At 41.1% G+C, this 20,285-nt stretch overlaps 1 protein-coding gene across 6 annotated transcripts in view; it reads left to right on the top strand.

Annotated features, from left to right (window-relative positions):
• The window catches only part of LOC117948129 (IQ motif and SEC7 domain-containing protein 1-like), an 86,008-nt gene that overhangs the window by 38,725 nt on the left and 26,998 nt on the right, over window positions 1–20,285 (top strand). The window contains exon 1 of one of the 6 annotated variants that reach the window (XM_034877617.1): window positions 3,538–4,327. The exons of 3 other annotated variants lie outside the window; for them this stretch is intronic. In XM_034877617.1, coding sequence (XP_034733508.1) covers window positions 4,251–4,327 — 77 coding nt within the window. In that variant the 5' untranslated portion in view covers window positions 3,538–4,250. Of the gene's footprint in view, window positions 1–3,537; window positions 4,328–6,970; window positions 7,407–13,798; window positions 14,105–20,285 lie in introns of those variants that run through there. 2 more of the 6 variants (XM_034877615.1, XM_034877621.1) reach the window with 2 other exon arrangements.

The following is a 20,285-nucleotide window of genomic DNA, read 5'->3' as shown; positions in this document are numbered from 1 at the left end:
CCTATCTTCTGCATGGATGCTTTAAGGCTAAGGGCTAAACAGCTGTACTGTACGATCCATGCAAGAGCTTGTACTCATGCAAACTGCTGTAACTTTTATGTAAGATTGTCTCCCCAGAGTACCTTGGAAAATGATATGGAATAGTCTGCACTGTAGTATAATCCAACATAATAGTCAGATACTCTTAAGCTCCTGTGCCTCCATGTTTGCCAGTAATGGTATCAATAGTTCTTGCTGAATGCTGCAAGGTTTTTCAATCCTAAATAGAAGAGGATGCACACATCAGTAAGGGACTAATATTAGTTATCAGTATTGGCATTACGTAAACAGTTGAGGTTATACAACATATAATATAATAAATATATATACTATATATCACCATCATACATCATTCCATTCAGTTTTAAGCTGCTTTGTTTGTTTGCATTGCCAATGCAACTAACATAAACTGTGTTCAATTATCTAAACATATGTGTTGTTTTGTGTAGAGATGTTCAAATCAGCAACTCGTGTCCTGAGCGCTGCCATTTATTGAATGCTTCTCAGATGCAAATAAATCAGATTCCATGATGTATTGTGTTCATGTACTCTGTGTGAAATCAACATGCCCGTCAGACTGCTCATTCCCCCGATTCCCCATCAGCTCATTGGCTCCTTATAAGCTTTGAAAGCATGGAAGCTACTCGAATCTGCCACCAGGGGGTGAACTTTTCTAACACATCCTTTCACACAGGCTGCCTGTCCTTCACGCAGACATTATGAGCTCATGTCCTTGTGTGTACTTTAAATCCTACTTATAATGATGGTTCATCATGGCTTTTCAGTACAACTTTGCAAGTTCTCATTCCATTATACATGAAGGTTATTATATATTTTGCTATCTCCATCTTTCTTTTATAGTTTCTGTTTAAGTGGCTCAGTTTGCAAGAAGGCCTAACAAGACTAAAAAGGTTGGGGTTAAAAAAGGGGCCACCCATAGCTGTCATCTTCTTGCATGTTTGTATAATCTTTTACATGTTGGCATCCGGTCCATGCATTGTTTCTCCAGTGTATTGCACGAGTAGGACTCCCTGGCTGCTACTTTTCTTTCAGCTACCTCTTTCACCCCTCCTCTCATACCGTCGACCGGAGGATTTTCTGGAGCAGGCCATTTTCTTTTGAAGTGCTTATTGACGGCACATCTCCTGCTAAGAGCAGGTCATAATGAAATCCTTAGGGCAGCGTATCAGTGATTGACTGGGTCAGTCGCAGGAAGTAGTGGGATCCCTGCATTGTAATGCTCCATATCAGACCACTACAGCAGTGTACTACAGTATGATACACTAGCAGCAGCAATGTGATGACAATAATGAGGCCATTTATTCAGATTGATGGCTGAGCAGATTTGAGTGCCTGTCTTTTATATCCGTTTTAATCTGTGTAACAGTGTAGATTCATATTGATCCACCTGCAGTGCAATGGGGATTTTAGTCAGGAAGGTAGGACATATCTGTCATATTTTCTTATCCTCACCATACTCACACAAAAACAGGCTTTTGCTAGCTTTACATGACCCATTTCATAATTGTCTCTGACCTCTGCAGAAATGCACTGACATTGTTTTTTAGGGTTAATACAGGCATCACAAAGGGGAAGTCTTGCAGACACAAGGACACTACATGTAACCATGTATTTTTGTTGCATGTTCCCCTGAAACCTTTTACTCTTACCTTTTTTTTAAACTGGTGGATATGTCATTTATCCCCGGAGACCCTGTCAAACACTGAAAATGCGAGTGTTCATTTTACACTGTACTTTTAAGCACACACAGTTGCCACCAGTTCACCACACATGCCAATGCGTGCCATGTTGAATGAGCGACCTATCCATCTACTTGTTAAATCATCTCCTGTTGTGCTTGAACACACACTTACGCAGCTCTTCACCTTACATAAACAAATAATAGTGTGTCATGTGTGCTTGAATGGGAGCCACCAGTGTTTTATGCCAGTTAGTGCACTACATGCTCTTCTTTTTCCTTTGACAGACTCTGGTATGGGGGTTCCACACACACTCACCACTGAAGGCAACCAGACATGAATTAGAAAGAGGGAACTAAACTGTTTCTCCGTCTGGCACGAACCACATGAGTCAATCATCAAGATGATCAACAGACATAATGTGCTTTTGGAAAAGTGAGAAAATTAGCCTCTATCGCTACATATTATCTTATAATCTGCTCTAAACTGTGTCTTTAATTCCCAACAAATGATGTGGAACCACTGAAATTTAGAGTTAAGACATTTTAACTGGAAAATTCACACTTGTTACTTGTCGGGAGAGTGTGAATGGCTAACTCGCTGAAAGCTATTTTCATCAATGAAGATTGAGATGAAGAGCACGGATAAAAGACAACTCTGTCAGTGTGTGGTCAGTTTCTGTGAGATGTGTGTAAATCAGGAGCCCTGCGTTGTGACAATAGAGTGATGAATAGTCTGTAGATTAATGAATTCCTTAGTGTCCCTGCTGTTCACACAGGCTCTCAGTATAGCCTTTGTCCTGCTCTGGCCTTTCTATATTTTCTTGGCTTGGGAGAACAGAGGAAGCCCATATTGTGCCAGGAGGTGTGTGAAAAGAGTCATGTGGAGATCACTTGTCAGATGAAACAGATCTAACTATACCAATTAGTGTGTTTATGTGTAAATATGCACACACATTAATGCATGTTTGCTTATTTGTGCATTTGCATATGCGACTCAACTTGTTTATGTACATATGCAGTATTTTCGGTGTTTGTGTGTTTGGACTCTGACAGTGGGTGAATATTGATGAGAGGCCCTTCCACACCCCTTTCCCATGACTGCTGGGACTGGGTGGCACTGCAGAGTGGCACTGCATCTCAGGCAGAGAAAGAACAGCCCTGTGCTTGTGTTCAAGTGCTAAAAAACCTTTAGCAAGGAGAGAGAGCAACGCTCTGTGTGTCTTTGAGTCTTATAGCCCTGCTAAGCAGCACTGCAGCACATTTGGACATGCTTCTTATAACGACACACACTTCTTTGATCCAGGATTAACATACTGGCCCTCTTATACACAGGAATTCAATTTTCATCACATTCTCCTTGCATACCTCTGGCACTGCATTATATTATACTTACAATTTAATTCAGTTCATAAATCACGCTATTGACCATAACTGAGAATTTACTCGAGCAGTTTATTAACAATTGTGTTTTTTTGTAATGCTTCCATGACCTTGATAAGATAAGTAAAACAACATTTCTCTTTCCTTTACTAGATACTGAAAAATACAAGAGCACTTGAAGCTCATATTTATTTAAACAAAGCGTGTGCATAAACTCATGTGGTCATACAACATTGCAGCAGCCCCTCCCCGCTGAAGAACCGACCAATAGCAGGCTGCCCTGCTAGGCTTTCATTTGGAGCTTCAGTAGTACGGTAGTGTTGCCCGGCAACCAGAATCGGCACATTTCTGGGAGGTCCTGTGTGGATGGCAGTACCAGTAAGAGGGAGAGGGAGACAGAGAGAGAGCAAGAGGCAGAGGATTAGGAGAAGGGGACAGAGATAGGAGGAGGTTCAGGATGGAACTAGAGGAAGGAGAAAAGGAGGAGAAGCATGGCATTAGGCTGAAGAAAGATTGAGAAAAAAGACTCTCCTCATTAAAAAGTTTGTTCAGCAGTGGAGGAGACAGAGGAGGAGGCCGTTGATGATCCCTGTTGAGTCTGTGCCTTTTCAAACAAGGATACGCGACTATTGGAGGATTCCTGCTCATATCTGCACTCCTGCACATTCCAGTACCTGTGCATGCTGGAGCGTTGCAGAGCGTCTGCTGTTGCCACAATGTCTCAGAGGATCCCGAGCTGACGCACTGTGTTTAGGGACCGGCACAGAGGACAGACCAACTGACCTGGATAGGAGCTAATAGAGAGCCAATGCAGCCAAAATAGAGCTTAAATGGAATAGTGGATTCTGAGCATTAATACCAGGTCTGAATCAGTCCTTACAGAGGGTTCTTAAAAGGCCTGGCTTTCTGGGATGGTGATGACTGAGACAGGTCCAGCAGTAATGTGGTTGTTCTGGGCGGGTTAAAACCACTCAAGCCGTCATCCAGTGGCAGTGGCGAGGCCAGAGCTCCAGAGGACAGATCCCACATCCACGCCAGGGATTCATTGGCTGAAGAAATGAGCGTGTGGTGCTTCTTAATGTTGTTGGATCCCACTGCTCTTCTGCCCCGTTGATTGTCTGAGTTCAGGATGTGGAAGTTCAAAGCGTTTTGCCTGGATTACTGGCATGTGCTGTGTTTGCACCCACACAACAATTTTTATAAGAGGTATGTTTTAAAAATGGCTGCAATCTGCAGTCACGTTTGGCTTAGATCGTTTGTTGTACTTCTTGCGCTACATGGAAGAAAAAAAACTCATAATTACCACAGAGGGCTGTCAGCTTGCTAATGTTGCTGTCTGTGTTGGAGTATTCCCAACAGTAAGCAAATCCCATGAGTTTAGACCGATTCTAGTATTACCTCACAAAAGCATGGCTGATTGACTGTTGAGGTGCTCAGATTTGCACGCTGACATACTGGCTGCCTGAGAGAGACATTACCCAGGAGCGCGTGAGTTTGCTGAACCACTATCGATTTCTTAGAGCGAACCAGGTTAGGACTGTTGTTGCAGAAGCACTTGGTTAAGCAACTTGGCACTTAGAATGATCTTGTTTGTGTCGGTTGTCTGTTTAGCGTTGGCACTGCTGAAAAGCACGCGATGAGCTGGCTCTGGCTCAATTCATTCATCTCTGTCCCACTGGGATCTCTCCTCTGTCACCTTTCACCTACTGCATTATCTGCGCCTGATTACTGAGTCTAGCTTTGCAGCTCGCATCCTCACCGCAACATGCCAGTCATGTCGTCAGATTTGATTTAATGTCTTTTGGTGACACTTCACACAGCAGGAAATCAGAGGAGGCAAGATATGTAGTAGCTTGAACATTACAGCTTCCTCTTCTCTGAACATATTACAGGTTTAACCACTGACATATATATACACTCCTCTCTCACCCCATCCCCCTGCTGCTGTGTAGAGGCCATTTAAAAAAAAAAAAGTTAAATTAAAAACTCTTCTGTCTTTTTCTGCCTATCACGACGCCTATAACTGATGCTTCAGATTCCATACATAATTCCACCCCCTCAATCTGGGATGCACATTAAATTGTTTTGCACAAAACAACCACTATCTGTTGAAGATGAAAAGAAAAAGACGCATATGAATGGATTTTCCACAATGATAAAGGTGCTTTAATGTTTGGGTGGTCTTCACTTTTAGCTCAATAGATGCTCTTTAATCTCACATGTGTATTTCAAGCTGCAATTTCAGCTTCAGAGGACTGTAGTTCCTCAGAATTGTTACCTAAATCTTATTACACATCATTCGAATCCCAGATCCAAGGTTTTGCAGTTGTACAGGCAAGAGCAACCATATGGTTGGTCCATTTTCCTCCTGCTACACCCATAACATCCAATTGGCTATGTTTGAAAAGGTTTTCCTTCATGTGCATCCCATCTTGCAGATGTTTGATGTCTGATTTAGAAGCAAAAGATGGTGTGAAGACACTGATCCCAAACCTGTGAAATTCAGGAGCATGTGCCTGCTATCACATCCCTATATGCTAATGCATTCACACACATACACACACACACACACACACACACATATATATATATCTATATCACCTTTTGGCAAGCGCATTAGTATTCTAAAAGTGAGAATACAGTATGTCCGTGATTCATTAATAATGCATCACCGATTTAGCTGGCAACTCTTCTTTGAGCGCAGGCTTCAGGGAACCCCCACAGCTGTTGGTGCTACCTTAATACCAAATGCCTGTGGTATTATTTTCATCTTTTTCGTCCGATTTATGAGAACGTAGGGTTCTGTGCGGCGCTGCACGATATGTGGAAAAGTTGCGAGATGCATTAATGTCGCAATAAATATATTACTTTTGATAAATATAGATATTAAAGTGTACTCAGTTCTGCTGCTTACAGTATTCTTCACATTGCTTGGTGAATTAAAAACAAATCATTTCCAACATTCGTTTATTGAACAATTTGAACATTGAATTGAATATAAAAGGCACCACTCAGAGAAGAGTCACGTTACATTTTAATGTGGGGTTTTCCACTGATATTTTCTACCACACACAAATCAGTTTTTTTGTCTATCGCGATATGTCGCAGCCTTTTGCGATGTGTCCAGTATATTGAGCTAGTTAATATCGCGATGACAGTTAAACACAATTTATTGTGCAGCCCTCTATGTTTGCAGCATTTTAAATCAGTGTTTGGTCTACTTAGTTTAAAATTATTAACTTAATGTTTTGCTAACTACTGCTAATGGTGGATCTCAGTCTGTAACTCAGTGGTCTTTGGCACTATTTAGGGAGACTGTTGATTTCTTTTTCCACACACTGTGAACAACTCATAATGTGTCTAATCCTGCAGAGTTACTGGAATATCCTGGTCATTGGGCGTAACTCATTACATTGCTCTGGCTGGACTGTTAACATAGTCAGATTGTATCCCGGGACTGAGACTGTGTTGTTAAAGCAAGGTCAGTGTAGTAACTCAAAACAGCCTCTCCCAGCTGCTGAACTGGGGTTCACCCTCCCTCCTGCGTGGCCTTCCCATTGAGAGCAGTGTGATTGTTGGACATGTGCCCAAGTATTACCATACACACATGGACCGAAAGTGCTCACATGCTCTTTCTATCTCTCCGTTTATCTCTGTCACTCTGTTTCTGCCTCTCTGTCTTTCTTTTTCTAACAGTCACTTCCACATAAACACAAGCACACATCAAACACACAACCTAGGCCCTGCCCATCACCATTGGGGAGCAGCAGATGAGTAAAAGATTGCATTGGACGGCACAAAAAGGAAGGGGTGTCCGCAGAGAGCAGAAAGAGGACTGGTGTGTGTTTCGTTGTGGGTGGAGAGCTTTTTTTAAGAAGAGGGATGATTTTCTTCTGCTATACGTACTGAGCCTTTACCTTACTTGGTCATCAGACAGCTTGCTAGAGCAGCAACTCTGCGCCCAACATAAACTAGGGGCAGGGAAAACTTCGAAAAGGCACAGACAAAGTAACTTTAGCAGTGAAAGAATGAATCTGTCTGTGGCTTTCCTATGGAAAGTGAAGGATGTGGGGTGTAATTTGTGGTTGAGAAGGGAGTGAGCCCAGACTGTGCTTTTGGTGGCTCTTTCAGAGGGAGTTGCTGCAGTTTAGTGTTTTTTTAAACGTTTTTGAAACTTCCCCTTAGTGCCATGTGCACTTTTTTAGGGCATGTCTGATGCCTCCGGTGATGTCACTGCCATGTGGAATGCGATGTGGAAGTACTGCATTACCAGCCGAACTATAAGGTAGGAGAGCATCCGGCATAGACCCGTGTGGACGGCAGTGGCCCGCAGAATAAGTGGTGGTTGTCGTTCTGACCGACCACAGCAGTCTGTGCAGATATTTCTGATTAAATAACATTCCTGTCTATATGCTCAAGCTTGGTGGTTTCTGTTCCACAACCACGGAAAGAAATCGTCACTGGCACACAGCTGAAAAGGCTGAGCGTGAACAGTTAAGACATTCCAAGGTCTTTCAGGACAGTCTACTTAACATGCGTGTGTCTTCGATAATCAAGACTTTGGAATAATCTTGCCCTTTTTTTCTATTTATCAAAAAAAAAATCTCTTAAGCCTTATTATCATTTAACTTTGTCTTAGAGTAGAAGTGTACAGCAAGAATGTCCTCTGACATACAGGGTTCAGCTCACTCACTGGATGAACAAAGAAACAGCAAATTTTTATTTTGGATTTTATTAATTTGTATCACTGTATTTGTATTACTCTGAATAATAAGAGGAAGAAATCTTCCTCTTAGTATTCCGAATCCATAGTGATGAAAAAAACATTCGATTGTACATTTGTGTTATTTTCGGCCAGTGATTCTAATTATGTAGCCTGCAGGCAAAGTCAAAAGTACTGTATCTGTTTTCTATCACTAATGTAACTCGCACAATGTTGACCTCTCCAAACATACAGGCCTTTTAATAAAATCTATTATAATAAACTGCTCCTTACTGACAGACTAATCAAATATATAGGGAGGTTCAGTCAGTATATCAGTCATCCACCAAAATGTATTCATAACAAGAACATTAGAAACATTTTTGAGGAAAATACCAATATAGATGTTTAAGAAATCTAAATATAACTTAAATGAGCCAATATTCATTTTTACCAATATAGCGATAATATGGTAAATCTCTGATATTTACAAAAAAATCTATAGTCCAATACATCATCCAAAACCAAATGTCATTTCAGTTTATCACACCATGTTGAAAGTTTATTTTCCGATTTCAACTATTATTTTCTTATGGGTTATGTCATGGGTCATGTGTCTGTGATAAAAGACTGTAAAGGCTTATCTGTAGATGATGTAGATGAAAAGCTTTAACGTTTCTAAAAGACTTTTATTTGATATTGTTTTCATGACTTCTGTTAGAAATTGTTCTTGTTACCGTAGCTTTGTTTGCCTAAATATACTGATAAAACAGAAGACAGGAAGTTGAAGTACCAAATATTAATAGAAATCTAAAATTGGGTTACTTTTTCAATCGGGGTTCTAGGCTCTGATTGGACTATTTTTTTGTCACAACAGTAAGCCAAAATCCTCCGTAATCGTACTCGGACCCCTTTCCCTTTGCCGTCTGTCCTATCCTTTTATGTCCCCCTCCCTTCCCGCTTTCCTTGATGGAACAGGGGGGAAGAAAAACAAAGCAAAAAGAACAATATTTTTGAACAAATAGATGTAAATATCCTCAATGGGTTAATGTCAATCTGCTACATGTCTGAGAGATTAAAGTAACGAGGTGATTCATGACTGAGACAGAAATCCTGTAGCAGTGACATCGTAGACACCAGGGTACATCTGATAGGACTCTGTGTCAGAGGATACGCCGGCACCATTACTTATTTAATGTGTGCAGATTTGGAGCTAGTCACCAGTGCCTCCTCGTCCCATAGTGGATATCTATGGGAAGGAGTACATCTGAACTGGGATGTTAAACACCACCTGGCACAACTGCACTGCTTCATAATAGGTAAATGCCTCCAACAGGATTTATCTCATGGAACATTAGCACACATCGGTGTTGGCCTGAACTGGACCTGTAGAGCTGTAGAGTCAGGGATTCAACATGAGAGCAGGAACTGACCCAGTTGTTGGTCCAGTGCTCTGCTAGGCTGGCTTTATGACAAGCGAAGTCTATTCAGGGGGGTTGGGAGGAACAACTTGTGATGGAAAAGTAGCGACCTGCCAAAGCGAGCTTGCAGTTCCACTGTGGTGAGTGAAAAAATACTGTCCGGGGTGGAAAAGCTTAGACGTGTCTAGGATGAAAGCCGTATTCTGGTCCGAAATGTCAGGATGATGGAGATTTCAAGTTGCAGTTAGCCGGAACAGAAAAGTGAACAGTTTTTCTTGCCTTGCAGATTTGGTGCTGAATAGATTAAGTTCATAGCAATGTTCCTTATGTAATCACTATTCCACAGAGGGGACCACAGTCACACAGACTGGTGCTAAACTCAAATGTAGGTGTTCATATTTGATTTATCATATGTCCGCTCATCTATTTTGGAAACGTCTTTTTTTTTGTAATCATGCTTGTCAAAAATGTGTATCCAGTAGAAATAGGTTTACACTGGAACAGTGTATCCTCAGGCTATTGCCATTGGCTGGCCTCCACTGTGGGGTGCATCATTATGGATAGTTTTTTTTTTTTTAACCTTTTTATCAGTGCCCATGACCAGAGAAAAAGAGATTGCTATGTGTTTCTGCTTTGGCTTTCATTATCTGAGGTTTATTTTATACATAGCACTTTATGCACAGGCTTTTTTTCTGATCTATGCTTAAGTTGCAGTCATTGTCCACATAACTGAATAATTTACAGATGTGTCTCTCCCAGAGAGATATTAGAATTGTGTGGGAATATCTATTCTTCTATATATTACTTTTATGTCAACTTTTAGGACTATTAGTTTTCTGCCTGGCTTCCTTGTTTTCTGAAAGGACATGTGATCATGATATTAATAAATGGGCTAATGTGGTGTGGCCATAAGGAAAAGGTTTGAGAATAAACTCCAGTCGGTCTCCTATTGCTACAGGGGTGCAAAATGGGAGAATATATTTGGGAACTTTTCCTCTGCTGCAGTATCTTCACTGCTCATGTTAAGCTGTACAGCTTTTTGAAATGCTAATCATCTGAGGAAGGCAGTTTGTTTACTCTAATGCTGAAGAATGCCACCTTTTAGGGAGAGCGCCTTTCATGTTCAGGAGGTGTCTGGTGAGGAAGATGCATTCACTACAAATACAAAGATGCATACATCAAGAAAAATGGTCATGTTTTAATAATGTCTCCCAGTCATCCTTTTTGTACACGTTATATGTAAGATTAAAGCATGGCCAAAATATGTGTTTTGCTCTGCTGTGTGTGATGAGTGAGGGACTGTGAAAGCTCAGATGGAAACACAGGCGCTGTCTCTCTCTGTTGCTTTTTTGCTGTTACCCTACATTTGATGACATATTCCTTTGCATCTCTTCACAGCGCCTGCCTGGAGAATAATGAGTGTGTGTTCTGCATTAACTTATGTAATGGCGAGCGCGAGGAGGGGTGGGACGGCGGCGGGGGGCAGTGAAGGAGGAGGGGGGAGAAGAGAAGAGTGATGAGCTCATGCTGCTGCACTGCAGCTCTTCTACACACTCTGCACCTTGTAGTCGTTGTGCCATGTGCACTCTCTCGTCCGTGCACAGATGCATACACAGTATACCTTCTCGGTTTGTTGATTGATATTCATATACTCTACCTATTTGAATCCACATGCATGCAAACTAAAAAGGAACCCTAACCCATTTCAAAATTAGAGCCATAGCTGCAAAATTGATTGCTTGTTAACTATACCCGTTAAATTATAAATAAAAATTCTGATTCCAGCTCCTTAAATGTTTTCTTCACTCCTCTATGACAGTAAACTGAATATCTCAGAGTTGGGAAGAAAACACGACATTTGAGGAAGTCATCTTGGACTTTGGAAGACACTGATTGACATTTTCTGACATTTTATAGAAAAATCTACTAATCAAGAAATTAATCCACAGATTAATCAACAGTTAAAATAATTATTAGTTGCAGCCCTATTTAGAGCCAAATCCATTGTTCTGCTGCATAATTCAAAGGCTGGCATGCCGGGTCTTCACATCATCTCTCTGCTTTTTCTATGAATGGGAATCAGTGTGTCGTGTCCTGTAGCTGCACCACTGGTACAGGGAGCTGATGCTCAGCTGCCAACAACCTGCGCCTCCAGAGCTCTGGTTGGTAATTGCTGCTAATCCACCAACTCTTTTTAGAGTCGTAGCAGACCCTCGTTATCCAGAGTGGGTTTTGATTTTATGTCAGAAATGAGCCATGTGGGGCGGCCTCTAGCTCACCCAGTAAGAGCGTTCGCCCCATGCTGGCTTTGTCCTGCAGCGGCGTGGTTTCAAATCCGACCTGCTGCCCTTTGCTGCAAGTCATCATCTATGTGATAAAGGGAAAAGCCCCAAAAACTAAGCTTTAAAAAAAAGAAATGAGCCAATTTGGGTAGGGTCAGAGGATTGGGAGGAGGAGTTGATAATAGCACAACAGTGCATGTAGTCTATAAAAGTTTTTCCTTCGGGGGCTTTTAGCTCTGTCTCAGCCTGCAGTGAATAGGTGAATAAATGGATACAATATTGTTCTTGGCAAAAGACTAAACATTCACACATAATTGTCTATGATTTTCAATGGTAATGTCATGGCTAATTGGTAGCACCACTGGGAGAGGGGGCCCACATTATCTGTAAGCTCTGTGGCTTATTATTATTTAAGGCTCATTATGAGCAGAATCTCATATTTTTTTCCATTATGAATTTTTGAGGGAGCCTGAAATAACAATGCTGACAAGGAGGCTGGGACTGAGGCCGGTCATTAAAGTTAAATGTTTATCCTGATTGAACTAATTGCTCTGAGCTGTGTGTAAATACAGGCCTGTTTTTTGTTTTTTTCAACATACACAGACGTATATAACTTCTAACGAGACGGACAGTGCATTTTCGTTCTGTCAGCCTTTGCTGTTACCTTGACAACTGGCCTCAGAAATCTGTGCACATGCATGCAATTGTGATAAATCCTGCTTCAATCTATGAGGCGGCGTCCACAGAGACTCATCTAATGTGTGTATCACTCAGGGTCCCATAGTCAGATGACTTCTCACTGGCATCATTCATCCAGGTTCATTCATACCAGACAGACATTCCCTATCTGTATTGATTTTATTTCTGTAGACTGCAATTAATCTGACAACAGGAAATCAATCACTGGTTCACAGGAGTTGACTCATTGATAATTTGCTGTTGATTATTATTACTAGTTGCAAATTACAGTGGCAAAGCATGTGTTTGTAACTTATGGTATGGCATCTGTTTGTTTTCTTTACCCAGACTGGAGACAGTTTCTTTCAAATTAAGGGCCACTCAAGTGAGACTAACTATCTAAGAGATAAAACCTGTCTCCTCATACAAACCCAAACATGTCCGCCTGCAGCTTAAATAAGCTCCTTTGGGACCTAGAGAATAATTCCTCTCTCTCTGTCTCTCTCTCACTATCTGTAGCCCATTGCTCTAACTCCTTCCTTTCTCCCTGCACATTTTCTCCCTTTTTAAAACTGTAAACCTCCCACTGCTGCTCTACTTTACATTAACTTGTTTCCTTGGTCTCTCTTGATAAAGACGAGTGGGAGTCTTTTGATCAGTCATATATCCCTAAACTCTAAATTAGTCTCAGTACAGCATTGACTGTACACTACCACCATCTGTTGGTAGAGAGACTTTAGGACAGCCGTCTCATGTGCATCTTCCTTCCAGTGTGTGGATGGTTTTGACGGCGTTTTTCCTAAAGAAGTCATAGTGTTTTTTCTGTTGATGGCCACTCAGTCAATTGTTTAGGGAATTCTGCTGTGAGTATGTTAAGGGAAGAGAGCCAAGTAATTAAACAATGGAAGATATTTTAAGTCAAATAAATAAACAGTCCTAAATTCCACTGTGAGCCATCGGTGAGTGGAGAGAAGACAAATTAAGGCAGATGGGGGATCTTGCCTTTTCTGGAGTCCCACGGAGGCCGCTGCAGCCTTGTAGACTGTTTCTCTGGCTTTTCTCCCAGATTTACTGCCCAGGCCAACATAACAGGTCTGATATAATAAAGATTTTATAGGGGAGGAAAAATATAAATTGTTTTAGTAGAATTAAATCCCAGTACCACATCTTGTACACACACTTTAAAAAAAAAAACTTTAATTAGAAAAATAAATGGGCACTTACTGTTTTTGATTGTCAACCTCAAACCTTTGTGTTTGGCAATGCAACTAAAGGTGAATCATATTCTGGTCTCTCTTCATATATAAACAGATTGTTAGATGACCTGTTATCTAACTACATTGTGGATTGTGCTCGGCCTGTGTGAGGATGTGTTCTGGTTGAGAGCTCAGATTTCCCCTTTAGCAACGCCATGTGTCCTGGAGAGGGAGGGGAGAAAAAAACTGTCGGTGACCTTGCAGAGCTGCAACACGCAGGCTCCGGACATGTCCCCACTGAACCATAGACATCAACACAGCGGCTGAATAAATGACCACGGACCAGCGTAGAGGCATGTTGCGGGTGAGAACGGGAAGACAGCTGATGGTGGAAAGAGAGAGAGAGAGAGACTAATGAAAGAAAGGGAGAGATGTAAAGAGAGTGAGTCTGTGAGGGACACAGCTGAGTGAGGCAGGGGGAGGGTGCTGTGTGAGGAAAGCCTCCTCTTCATTGACGTTTAGGGAAATGTGCTGATTAGTGGAGAATAAATCCGTCAGATTGAGGCTCCCAGTTTGTTGTACCTGACAAAGCCAGTCTAGCTTTCCAGTAACTACGTTCACCTTACCTTTGAGTAGCAATTTGTCATCAAAGCCCGGATCTTATTTCACACTTTATTGGCCAACCCGGAGATAGATGAGTGGAGGTAGGTGTGTGTGTGTGTGTGTGTGTGTGTGTGTGTGTGTGTGTGTGTGTGTGTGTGTGTGTGTGTGTGTGTGTGTGTGTGTGTGTGTGTGTGTGTGTGTGTGTGTGTGTGTGTGTGTGTGTGTGTGTGTGTGTGTGAGAGACCTCTGGCTGTTTAGTGCAGGTTCATATATCTTCTGTTACGGAGACAGCAGCTGTTTCCATTGTCAGACACTGCAGGTGTGTGGTGAGTTGGCGTGCATTCATGAGAGTGGAACTAAAATCTTTAGGCAGAAAATTAATCACCAACAATTTTGATAATTATCTAATTTATCAAGCAAAAATACAATAAACATTCTTTTGTTTCTCTTTTTTCCGTTTTATGTAAGTGTAAGTTAAATACCTTATTCATTTTTAGACATTTGAATAGATATAACAAGCTATGTGAACACGTTGCTGGAATAAACAATTACCCAATTCATCTGAAAAATAATCAACAGATTGAAAATAATAATCCGTTTCAATCCTATGTGAGGTGAACACAAAAGGATAGATGAAGATGAGACATAAAGCCGTTGATGCTCGTACTCAGGGGTGCCGACGCCGCTGCTCTGTAGTCTGATGTCACACTCACGCTGATGCACAGTGCCAGGAGGGAGAGTAATTGTGTTTATTTGTGCCTCTTACTAAGAGTGAAAATGCATCTTTGCCAGCTGCTGTGTAAACCACAGAACTTGTGGCCCATTAGCCTTCAGCTTCTCTCTCATTTACGTGCCTGTGAACTGCCCAATCCCATTCCCACCATTTTTCTGAGTCACAGCACATTCCTGCTGATTGTCCTGCTCACATCAAGCATCCTGTTGACATATTTTCCATGAAACCTATAGCAGGACCTCTTGATGATCTCTTTTCCTCAGTTGTTCATTAAGCGCTTGTGTGCACAGTCCACGCGGACCTGCTCTCATTAGACATGTTAACAGAATAGATGAGAGAGTAAGAGAGAGAGAGACCGTCATTAAAGCCTATTAGATGCACAGAGCGTGAGACGGCTTCTCCCTCATCAGTCACGCTGTACGCAAGAATGGCGGTTTGAGAATACAGAGCTGCACTGAACTGAATGCATGCATGCTGCTTTTTTGCTTGCTCCTTATCACGTGCGACTCACCCCTTCCTCTCTCAGTCCACTTCTATCACCAGAATTCCCCTCTGGGATCATTAGGCAAAGTGCAACAGCCATGAATTGCAAAAAGTGTTTTATTACTCAGAATTCCTCTGTGTTTCATCATTAAATGCAGAGTAATCGCAAAAGTTCTGGGTATACGCTGCTCATTATTCTGTTTAGTGTGCACCTTGGAAACAGCTTAAACAAGGTATCAAATCTGCTTAGACATTATGCTGTAGAGCAAGGATCCTAACCTTATGCTAAGCAGATGTGTATGCGCTTGCACAGGACTGCCAGTAGACCTTCTGTAAAAGTAAACCTGTCACACTCACACTGGCCCTCCTGTGTAACTGAAAGCCGTGGTGATCGCTGAGCTCTTACTGCATAGGTCCAAACCCATGAACAGATTATATAAGGAAAAGGTTCTTATCCTGTTATCAGGGTTGGTTTCAGGATGTTACTGTGTTGCTGACTCATCATGTCCCTCTGAAACGGCTCCTCCCAGCTGTCACTGCAACATCTTTGCAATGTGATGTACAATTTACTGGTTAAAGGTTTAAGTGAGGCAATTGACCTTATTCACAGGGGAGTTGTTGAACAGCGTGGACGGGAAAATATCTGGAAGACTGGCTGAACTGCAGTGTGCTTGTACAGGGAGGTCTCTAGGTATTGATTAATAGCTACCAGGTAGCAGTTCAATAGCGTTATACAGAATCTGGATCCGAATATGAATATCTGGATTGAATATGCTTATCAAATATGAGTAGATAACTAGATAGTTTTAGATTCTGCAAGCAACTAAAGTCATAAATAACTTAAATCTGCTATAATTGATATCTGTATGCTAACAATGGATTAAATAATTACAACAATGTGAAAGGGGTCGCTCAAAGTGATGAACCCACAGATAATTATTACCACCCGCAGCATCCTTCAGCTCATGGTTTTATGGCCTGCTCTCATCAGCACCGTTTCCAGCTGCAGCGGGCACCAGTTTGCAGCTCTATAACCCACAGAAAGTTGGTGACTAGCTGGTGAACACAGCAGAGCATAGAGAACTAAAACTTAGATTGACATTAAAAAGACCAGTGTATTATAGGAGACATGTAACATAGCTTACATGCTGTATATGCTATTTAGCCAAATGGCTACCTGAACGTGTTGTGACCTTTTACTAACCGCAACTGGATTGAAAACGAAACCAGATATTGGAATCGAGGCCTACAATTGGCTGCTAATAAGTGGGGTCCAAATCATAATAATTAATATGGCTCTACATTCTTGCCATTAATTAATATCTCATACGTTGATTGCTTTCCAATGTTTTTGTCCTTTTTGTAAAGTGTATCTTGATACCTATACCTTTTCACGCCTGAATAAAAATAAATGTAAACTCAAACCTCCAGATGTGGGAATAAGGTCAGCAGCTCATAATCTGAGGTAGACCAGATAACTGTGACATGGTGTCAGACTGCTCTTTCCCATTGACTAAATATCCCTTTCAACAAAAAAGACTGTTTGCCAAGCCAATACATCAAAAGTGAGAAAAGAAATCCAAGGCCAAGTGAACTCTAGGAAATCAAACTGTAGCTGTACTGTATAGACAGGTTGAGGAAATAGACTCCACCAAAAGAGAAAACATTCTCACATGGCCCATGTTGATTTTCACGTCAGTCATAGATTACCATGTGGGTGTGAGAATGACTTTCTGGCGAATCAGCCCCCTGATATTGATTGACACCTGAGGCTGTTAGGAAGTGCGGTTGATTAAAATGAATCATTCAACCAAAAGAGCCCCAATCCAACAAGTTAAAACACGTCAGCCTCCCGGCCGCACCCTCTGCTTCTCAGACAAAGTTGTAGGATCCCAGAAAATGGGAGGTTGAAAAACATCCTCTCTGCCCTCCGATATTTCCACATACGTGTCCAAGCCCATTTATTTTGGAACTGTGTCTCATGGAAAACCAAGAATAAGTCATGCTTTTGTGGAAAAAAACCAAAGGTACCAGTATTAAGTGCTTTTTGTGTTTCTCACTAGGGTTTCACAATATATGTGATTTTATTGGTATCGCAATGTTAACTTGCACAATAAACACATCGTCAAAGGCTGAGCCTGATTGAGAAAGACCCTCTTTTTGTTTTGAGTTGCTTGAAAGAGTATCAGTAGAAAACTACACTTTAAAACATAACTGTCAGTCTTGTTAACAATGCTTTTGTTATGTTCAATTTGCAATTTGTTCCATAAAATAATGTTGATGTTTTTTTTCTATTAGGCAAGATATTTCTGTATTTTAGCAGAATACTGAAATCAGCAGAACTGAGTACACTAATTTCTGTTTATGTATCGCAAATATTATTATCGCAATTGTTCTCATATCGTGGAGCCCTATTTCTGACATTGACATCTTAATTGCTGTTTTAAAAAACATATACAGCACATATATTCATATCTGTCCTTACCGCGGCGGCCCGGATTCGGTTCCAGCACAAGAACTTTGCTGCATGTCATCCCCCCACCCTGCCTTTACTGTCTTGCTCTAGCTGTCACTGTCCAATGAAAAGTTTTCTTCATCTTCACATGATTACAATTTGTAACACAATGCATAACTGCACAAAGGACCAGTTTGTCATCCTCTCAGACCAGAGAGCTGGGACGGGGGCCTCAAATAAGTAATTGAGGGGCTACAGATCGATGTGCCCTGCAGCCTGCAGAGACCCAGGCTGTGCTTTCCGTCAATAAAACAGCTTTATGGCTCGCACATCAAACCTAGGATACAGCCAAGGTAACAGATTTACTCTCCGTTTGAAATCTATTCCTCTATAATTACATACATTTGTCTTCTTTTCTTTTTTTATTTGGAGACTCCTCTTATCTGTGCTGTTGTTATGCAAGTGTTAATGTTCATTTATGATACGTGTGGTTGGCTCTTCTCTAGCTCGCCCCTGTAGGACTTATGTTGTTATTGAGTTCCGTTGTGCGCTTGAAGCTGTCTATTAAGCTTTGTTTGTGCGTGAATTAAATGGAAGCCAAGCATCATTAGTCGCTGTCAGGTGGTTTGTCATAGAGATGGCAAATTTAAAAAAAATCCTCGGTATAACCCTATTTTTTTGTAACTGTCTCAAGCAAGGGTATGGCAGGCATTAAGAGAAGTAAACAGTTTACATGGTGCTGTGTAACCCTTCCTCAAGGGCTTGTAAACATGAATTTGAGTCTGCTTGTTATTCTCAGAATGGCTCTATCGCTCTGTAAAGCTAGTCTTCATGTCCTTCCCAGCCTGCCTGAATAAGATCTGCTGACTTGCGCTCACCAGGTCTTGTGGAAATGCGGTATGAATGGAACTTGCACACTCAGGATATCTTGTTCCTCTGGAATATGTCAACATGAATTGATTTCTCAGCACTCTCGTGACCTGTACAGAATGTTTCCTCAGCTTTATTTTACATTCCTGAGAAGAAAGGAGCGTGGATCGAGGGTGACTGCTTTATCTCTGTGCGTTTGTTTGGTGATTGATTGCTTCCCGCTTGTCTGTGTCCAGTTAGTAGTTCTTTTTTTAAAATTTCTAAACACTTTTTTTGGCTTATTTTCAGCCTCACCAACACCTTACCTACCATATGTCTAGTGAAGAAAAAACGAGAGATATGAATCATCAATTATTTCTCTCCTAATCCTGCTTTCATTGTTCACGTACTTTCAACTATGGCTTTCAATTAATATTTAAATAGAAGTGATCAAGTTCTCAGTGCAGCTGGGGGGACGTTCTCATCACATGTAAGCCGAGACTGAGTTTCTCATGTTTATTCTTTGATGCCTTGGCCTGCAAAGACGGTTTTCTGCTTGTGATGTGCAGAGTTTTGGGAAAAAGAAAACCAAAGATCAGGATTTCCTTTGACAAATGGATTGCTGACGCAGCAGTTTTATTGGGCGAACCTCTTTTCTCTTAACCCTCCTGTTGTCCTCGGGTCAAATTGACCCGTTTTTACTATATCCATGTTCTTTTTAACTAGCCCAAATAACACGATTGGTTCCACACAATGCTTTTTGGCCAATACAAATTTCTAATTTCATTAATTTTGGGTTGTCTTATTCCATTTTATAGCATTTGAAAAACAAATTGAAGGGGTTTCCAAATAATAGTATTGAGTAAAAGTTGACATATTCCAGTTTGTGATTATCCATTAACATACTTTCCTTTAATTTTAGTCTAAATAATTCCTAATTTCTGCTTTTCTAACTCAAACATTAGGTATAATTTCCTATAAATGAGATTTATTGACCATAAACTCATAAAATAACTGTAAAACTAAAGTTAATAAGTTAGTGTTACAAAGTTGGAAAAAAAAGGTTTCACAAGTGATTGGGGAAAAAGGAACAAATAATTTAAGAAAAGTTAATAACAAAGATAAAAAGCATCAACAAAAGTGTTGATTTTCAATTTTGACAGAAGCAACACGAGGGTTAAGGAAGAAAGTTCTTACTTGGTGAACATATAACAGCAAATCCATCTAGATTTGCTTGTGAGTGCTATAAGAGATATTTTTAGTTGTTTAACCAATGTAGTCTGATTTTTTTTTTATTATTACTGCCCTATAAAAGTTGATAAAATGCCTTGAATCAGAACAGATCTAGTCTATGTCCACGATGTTCTACTTCTGGGATGACACTGTTGCCGCCGGAATTTTCACCGGATTGGCTCTTTTCATCCTGATGTCCGTTACCGTCCGCTTTCTTTGTTTTGGAATACTAAACTCCGGTGGATTTATGATGACTATGGTTAACTGCTCCTCCGATCTCTGCAGGGTAAATCTAGACAGCTCGCTAGAATATCTGTCCAATCTGAGTTTTTTGTTGCACAACTAAAACAACCTTAAAATGTACACATGTTCCACCAAAACAAGTTCCTTCCCAAGGCTATTGTGCAGATGCGCCGTTGCTCTGTCCGGCGCTTAGCACCACCCAAGACGTTTGTGATTGGTTTAAAGAAATGCCAATAAACCAGAGCATGTTTTTCTCCCATCCCAGAATGTTGTGTGGACTAGCCAG

The sequence above is a fragment of the Etheostoma cragini genome, chromosome 7 (genome assembly GCF_013103735.1).
Source record: "Etheostoma cragini isolate CJK2018 chromosome 7, CSU_Ecrag_1.0, whole genome shotgun sequence".
In the NCBI taxonomy this organism is placed as follows: Eukaryota; Metazoa; Chordata; class Actinopteri; order Perciformes; family Percidae; genus Etheostoma; species Etheostoma cragini.
Note: the sequence above shows the minus strand (reverse complement) of the source record. Positions and strands in the feature narration are given on the sequence as shown.